The sequence below is a fragment of the Bactrocera dorsalis genome, unplaced genomic scaffold, assembly GCF_023373825.1.
Source record: "Bactrocera dorsalis isolate Fly_Bdor unplaced genomic scaffold, ASM2337382v1 BdCtg587, whole genome shotgun sequence".
Classification (NCBI taxonomy): Eukaryota; Metazoa; Arthropoda; class Insecta; order Diptera; family Tephritidae; genus Bactrocera; species Bactrocera dorsalis.
In genome coordinates this window covers 5,354-12,466 of record NW_026038637.1, presented here as the reverse complement: position 1 = coordinate 12,466, position 7,113 = coordinate 5,354, and the positions used below count along the sequence as shown (strand labels likewise).

Here is a 7,113-nt window from a genome sequence, read left to right as displayed (position 1 = left end):
TATACATTTAGACATTTTATTTTCGGGGGTTTTTAACGTAAAAAAAATAAAATACAAAAATTCATAGCATCAAAACATATTTTTATATGAAATTAATTTTCAGTTTTTAAAAATAGTAGAAAATAATTAGTAAATAGTGGAAATACATATATGAATTGAATCACAAATTGTTATAAAATTCTTGATAAAAGCGTGGAATCAAGTTCTTTTTAATTAATTCGTTGATATCTTGTCTTTTATTATTAGGAATTTCGATTTGGAGTGGTAGGCTTTTTGTAAATCAATCGGTGTGCTATGTTTCTTCTTGGATTTGATTATAGTGGCTTCCCTGAACTTCTCCTCGGCGTATGATGATTTGAAAAGCACAGAGTTGGGTGACTCTCGTTGAACCTTCAGGATTTTCACTTGAGAGAGTTAAATTCTCCCATATTCAATGGACCCATGTCATTAGAGAGTAATTTGAGGTCAAAGAAATCTCCATAAGACCACTTCTTGCACTAAGAATGGGTGGCCTGTTTTCTTAGCTGATCGAATTGTAGTAATGAAATGAGTCAGTGGTGTCAACGAGTTTCATACAATTGGAGATAAATTGCCTCTGCTTCTCAATGTCGCCCAGAGCCCAATATGAGGAAAATATCTCTTTTCTCTACTCTTCGCTAAATATATTTGAACATTTATACCGACAGTTTTCACCGCACGGAGGTTTAATTTCTCTTTTGTTTCGAATAATGTTTTAAGCTTTCATAGTGTTTCAGCACTATTTCTCTTTTTTTTTTACAATACATATTTTTCTTCCAATTTTTCTGGCTGCTTCCTCTTTTTTTTTTCATCGCCGGACTAACAAGAATGGTGGAAGAATTGTTTATGTTTGAAGTTGATGTGCTTGGTTGCAGATCAAAGGAGTTTTGTTCAGGTACTGGCGTACATAATTCTAGATCTGGAGAATCTTCCTCGAAGCAGTTTATCATAAATTATGCTGTTTACCGCGGTCGGATGTGGTGGGTTATCTTCATCATTGCCGTAGACACTATCACTGGAATCGTTAGCAGAAACTGGGAAGTATGTCACATCAACTATGGAATTGTCACTATCTTCTGAGAACAATGATGTAGAAGATCCGCAATTATTTTTGGATATGACATTTCCAAGTAAGCTAGAAAAAGTCGAAATTCGTAATTTTTATTATCAGCAATAGCGTATCATTTTACGCTATGAGAAGGTGTTTTATATTATAGCCGATACTATTTTCGTAAATAATGACATATTTTATATTAACACAAAATCGCCATTTCTACACAGCCCATTTTTTCACGAAAAAAACGTCACAAAACAAAATACCTAGTTATGTAAATAATTTATTTTCAACAACAACGTCACATATTGTGTTGCGCAAATTATGAGGAACTAAAATTTTTCAACAGTATAGTCACAACGCAAAATAATACCATTTACATGAAAAATTAGCAACATGAAAAATATAAACTACCTTTTCACATAAATCGCTGTAACACAAAATATATCGTTTTTTCGGAAAAACTAATAATCTTTACACGACGACGACTCATGTTAAATTGAAATGTGTCGATGCTGTAGCAAAAATTTGACGCGTCACAACAAGTGGAATAACGGCACTTTTTCATCTCACGCGTTCAATTTTCTACTAATCACACAGAATTTTTTATACAATATTAACCATGATATTGAGCACATTTTTTTGTATTTAACTCAAAAAATCAGTTTTTTGAGTTATGACACTGTTGAAGTAAATGAGCGATATGTATGTAAATGTGCGTGAGCAAATATATATGTATAAACTTTTAGGATATATAGATAAGTTTCCTTATACATATATCGACCTTGTCGCATGTATTGCAAAGGAGTTATTTTACTTTATTATTTTTATACGCTTGCAACATGTTGCTACAGAATATAGGGTTATACATACATACATATATATAAATGATCAGAATGACACGACTGGTTGAATTCTGAGTGATTGTCCCGCCGTCCGCCTGTTCAGCTTCAACTTGAGTAAAAATTTGCTAACTTAGGTTGCACAGTAGCTGTAATACCCTTCACAAATACAAAATGCGCGTTGACGACGAAACAATATCTCCTCAAATGAAAAAAAAAAATTATACAAGCACTTGATTGTATTTATAAGCAGCTGTATGCTATAGTGATCCGATTTGAACATTTTCCGCATTCTTAATTTGATGGACATGAATGAAAACAATGGTTTTAGAAATTCTAAAATTGCTTCATTATCAAAACAATTTAATGAGAAAAACAAAGAATGAAAGTTGACAGTTACCTAGAAATTAATCGCGATATCTTTAATAAATATTCGCGTCTTAAGTGAACAATTGGACTGGAATGTGGAAACAGCTGAATTGTTATCTGCAAAACCTTGAACCTAAGTAATGAAGTTCAGTTGTACTTAACTTATTATTGTGTTTGTTTACTTAATTTTATATTAGTGTTTGATTATTTTCACATTATTATTATAATTTATTACCAGTCTTCGAAATTTAATAGAAATATTAATTAAATTGAAAATTCTTAAATATCAATTAAAATTCCAACGTTACCATATAGAAGACCTACTTATGTATGTACATACATATGTATATGTATATGGTCGCAGTAAAAAAACATTTCAAATTTCAAGAAAATAACAACTGCTTTCGATAAGATACTCTTTGCCTGTTGTATACACGTTAATTGAAGGAAAACAACTACAACAATAAGTGTTACGACTAATCGGTTAGGTTGATTTGTGAAATGTACAAAAGTAGAACCAAATAGTCATAGTTGCCACATATTACATACACATGTTTTTACATATATGTACATATAGTATCCTATATACAGAATGTGTTGTTGTTGCTTAGCACTTTTCCTTTTGTGTGTTATTGAGCTCAATGTTTTTTCAAGTAGCTGTTGTATACTTTTAATTGAAGATGTGTATATACGTAAATTTAACGAACGCATACAAAATGCAACAAAAACAAGAAATAAGCCCCTTACGATCAATTACACACACAATTAACGACAATAAGTTATAGAAACTTACCTCCAGTCTGCCGCAGACCGGCACTGTTGGGTGGTGTTATACTAGAAACTCCTACAGCACCCGCGCTAACACCTAACGACTGATTGGAGGCGCCCATAGACAAGGAAATTTGGCTTTGCAATTGCTGACGTATATTATCGGCTGCCCCAGATGGTACACTGCTAGATTGAGGCACAGCAGATGTGCCAGTGCCAGCACTACCGCCACCACCGGGTGAAGATGAATCATTTCCGGTCAATGCATGATGAGTAGCAACAGAAGCTGAACTGTTACCATGATAGCTGCTCAATCCGCTCCCAATGCGTATCGGTGTACTACTTGTCGTCATCAAGTTGCTGACATTCGAACCCCCTGAGCCAGCTGCCGTAGTTTGCGTCATTGCAAATAATGTGTGATTCGGACTTTTTTGTCTTTAGCTATATGTATTTTTACAAAGTTGCTAGTATGATTTTCGTATTATAAAGAAAAAAAACTGTAATGCATCTAGGCACTGTGTTCACTTTTATGTTGTATTACTGCAACACAATATTTTTTCTAATAAATTATGTATTGATTTTTTTCACAAGATTCCACTGTATTTTATTAGATTTTATAAATCTTAACTTTTCAATGAACTTATGCAAAGTAGTTTCCACAACACTAACAAATTTACATACACTGAACTGTTTATAAATCAATTTAATTTAAACCAATTCTATTCCCTTCCGCCCGTTCTCCATCTGATCTTTCCAAACGTAACCAAAAGCAACCAAAATCAGCGAATCAACCTATTCCAATGAAACCAAATGAAAGTTCATGCAAAAATGCAAAACACTAAACAGGGTTGCTAGTAGTTGCATGCACAGTGTGGTGAATATCTTTTCGAAAAAGTATAAAAGTAGTACGTGGAGCAACTTTGCTTTGTCCGAATGTAGAAAATAGGGTTTTTTGAAGGTGTAATAACTTTCAAACAATATTTAAGTTAATTTAATCCAATAAAACTATAAAAATAGTATTTTAAAGATTATTTTTCTCAAAATCTCTGTACTTCTTTGAAAGTAAATCTAGAGCACACACTTTAAACAGCATGCTAAACACCCGTTAACAATCTTACCGTGTTGGATTTATGGTTCTATTATTTTACAGTGGGCTCTCCTTAACTTAGACACTACAAACTAGTTAACTGACAGTTACATTATATGTTATATAGGCAGTTTACCATACTTACATATAAATACACGTTTAACAAGTAAATTTATTTATATATTTATATTAAAAAAAGTTGTTTTGTCCTAATAAAAACCACCATTAGTTGCATGTTTAAGAGTATTTTTATTATTTTCTTGAACCAAACTTAAGAACACAATTGATGAATCCTTAAAAATAAATTTAGTTTTTCATGCATATTTCAGTTAGTTTTATGTAATAGTATAAAAAATAAATATTGTCAATATTCTAATAGGCTTAATAAAAAGATTTGTGAATGAAAAAAATTACGCATGTACTGATTTGTTGTCTTTTTTGATTTCTCCTGCTAAGGACAATACTAAAGTGCACCGCGTGTTTGTGCCTCTTTTTTTGGGTTTAACCTGAATTTCCTTGTTTTATTATTGCGCAATCGAAGTCAAGCATTTTTGCTGTATGTTGTATTCTTCAAGCTTTTGATTTGTTTGTTACTTTACCTCTACAATTAAATTTTACTTTCTATAATATTAATTTAGTTTTGAATAAGTTACAATTTGCTAAGCAAGCTTTTTAAACCCTATCCTTCTTAAAGACACACTGTGGATACTGCAGTTGCCAACTTCTGTAAAAGTGCTGTTAATCATCGAAGTCTATGTCAGAATCATCTGAATCATATCCGCTGCGAATTGTCTTGTTCACACGGTTGATATACGCCTTCTTTTTCACGTCCGGTGGGGTCATAAGGTCACCCTAAGATAATATATACAAGTATATTTAAATAAAATAAATCAACAGAATTAAGTTGTTAAGAATGATTACCTTGTAATCAATGGCACCGGATTGTGCTATTCGCCATTCCAACATTTCCGTTGAGAAATCATCGCAGTTACCCAGGTCGGTAAATCCAACTATAAAGTCTTTCGTTTTACTGTCCTTAACTAATGCAATGGTTGGGATCACTTTTATGCGTAATCTTTGTGTCAGGAACGGTGACTTCTCAGCATTCACTTTACAGAATTTCGCCTCAACATGTTTACTAGCAAGTATTTTCAAGTGCATATCAACAATCCGGCAGCGTTCTGTAGAGTCGCGATAGAAATGACACACAATATTTGGCGACTTTTTTGAAACTTCAAAGAATTCTTTTTCATCGGCCAACTCAGTATATGTCCCGTGTCCCTGAAAATATAACAAGAAAGCAACAAAGGTGATTAATTTTAGTCATCAAAAAAATATGCATATGTAATATTTTATTGAGAGCTAGAACACCCACATTTTTAAGCCACTCCTGCTTTTTACGGTTAAGATCTTTCATTTCCTTGAGGCGTTGTTCTCGTATCGATTTTAAGTCGTCAGAGTCCAAATTGTCCAGCTGATCCAATTGTTGATCCAACTGCCTTTCAATCATTTGCGCAGCCGTCAGTAATTGATTTTCCAACATGTTAGCCATTTCTTCTTCAGATCTCTACAGACCGGCGTGGCAGGTGTAACAATTATTTAATAATACACAGAAGAGAAACACGTGTCGCAGTTAAAAATAAAGCAGTTTCGTTAAAGTTGGCGAAAACTACTTGATTCTTTTTAATTTAATATTTTCCCTTCGGAAGTAATATATGTTTTCGAATTTTTTTGGAATTTTTAGATGTTTCTATACACGAAAATGGAAAACATTTGTCATTCGTATTAGTCGCCGCTCCCAAGACCTTGCCACTTTTCTTGAAATCTAAATTGATTAATTGCAATGAAATATTTAAAGATGAATGAGTTGAAATTCAGATAATTTTAACAGTAATATTTTCGGTAAATGTTCAGGAGAGCGGCTTTTCCGAAAACGTGCACCAATTTTCACGGGAAATGTCTTAAAAAATTCGTTTTTAATTCCGATTCACGAATATGTATGGCGCGTTATCTAATTTTATGTATTTTTGCAATAAAAACAATAAAAAATATTTCGATTTTGCACAATATTCACGCTATAAATGGCATCACTGTTCGAAATTCAATTGAGAACTAGTGATACAAGCAGTGATCGGGTTCGAAATATCGATACTGTCGATATTCTAGACTAAACAAGAATTGATAAAAATGAGAGATATATAATAGAAAAATATTATTAATTGGAAAAATAAAAATAAATTAAAATATCGATATTCTCAATATTCGAGTTTGAAAGAAAATTGGTAAAAATGAGAAATACACAATAGAAAAATAATAATAATTGGGAAAATATTGTTACAAAAAGTAGTATTAAGTTGTATTTGTATTACTATATGCATCCCTGATTATGAACAATAGCTGTAGGTATATGGAATAGCATTTGTCTTGTTGTAGACATCTGGCGCCACACTGTCTGCTCGTCTAGTTAAACAATTGCTGAGTCTGGCGCCGCGACTGTCTGCTTGCGTCTGGCGCCGTATAGCCGTATGTTCTGGTAATTTCCAGACGCGATATTCTAGAAGGACACGTCGGCATCAGCGAGAAGTGCGTGGCTATAGCCGTATGTTCTGGTAATTTCCAGACGCGATATTCTAGAAGGACACGTCGGCATCACCAAGAAGTGCGTGGCTATATAAGCCGTGGCAGCGCCAACGTAATCAATCAGTGCTAAGAGTAAACTGCTATAGTGTAGACGAGTTGTGAAATAAAGAGTTGTTGAATTAAATTAAACAGTGTTGATTTTATTTGTCAATCCAGAGATACGAACCTAACAAAGTAAACTAGCAAGAGTAAATTCGTAACAATTGGTGTCAGAAGTGGGATTGTCAAATAATCCAAATTCAAGATGGTTAAATTCGGAGAATTAAGAATTCAGCAATTAAAAAAGGAACTGGAGGAGCGTAATTTGCCGATAAGCGGGCAAAAGGCGGATCTGC

General features: G+C 33.2%; 2 protein-coding genes across 2 annotated transcripts; both read right to left on the bottom strand.

Moving 5' to 3' along the window:
• Positions 1-984: 984 nt before the first annotated feature.
• Positions 985-3,455, bottom strand: LOC125780324 (dachshund homolog 1-like; the record flags this gene model as incomplete). Its single annotated transcript, XM_049462316.1, has 2 exons — positions 3,077-3,455; positions 985-1,094 (listed from the first exon to the last, which is right to left on the bottom strand). Coding segments are annotated over exons 1-2 (489 nt in total), but the record flags the coding sequence as incomplete, so codon positions are not given.
• A 912-nt stretch (positions 3,456-4,367) lies between these two features.
• Positions 4,368-5,947, bottom strand: LOC125780323 (thioredoxin domain-containing protein 9-like). The gene is made up of 3 exons (XM_049462315.1): positions 5,514-5,947; positions 5,060-5,419; positions 4,368-4,990 (listed from the first exon to the last, which is right to left on the bottom strand). Exons 1-3 carry the CDS (start codon positions 5,688-5,690, stop codon positions 4,877-4,879), a joined length of 651 nt encoding a protein of 216 aa, XP_049318272.1. The 5' UTR covers positions 5,691-5,947; the 3' UTR covers positions 4,368-4,876.
• Between the last annotated feature and the right edge of the window lie 1,166 nt (positions 5,948-7,113).

What these genes read in the sequence shown, in the direction of transcription:
- LOC125780323 (XM_049462315.1), bottom strand. Translation starts at nt 5,690, where the DNA reads ATGGCTAACATGTTGGAAAATCAATTACTGACGGCTGCGCAAATGATT. An exon ending in AGCAGGAGTGGCTTAAAAAT is followed by an intron (nt 5,420 to 5,513) that starts GTGGGTGTTCTA and finishes TTATATTTTCAG; the next exon opens with GGACACGGGACATATACTGA. An exon ending in CCGGTGCCATTGATTACAAG is followed by an intron (nt 4,991 to 5,059) that starts GTAATCATTCTT and finishes ATATTATCTTAG; the next exon opens with GGTGACCTTATGACCCCACC.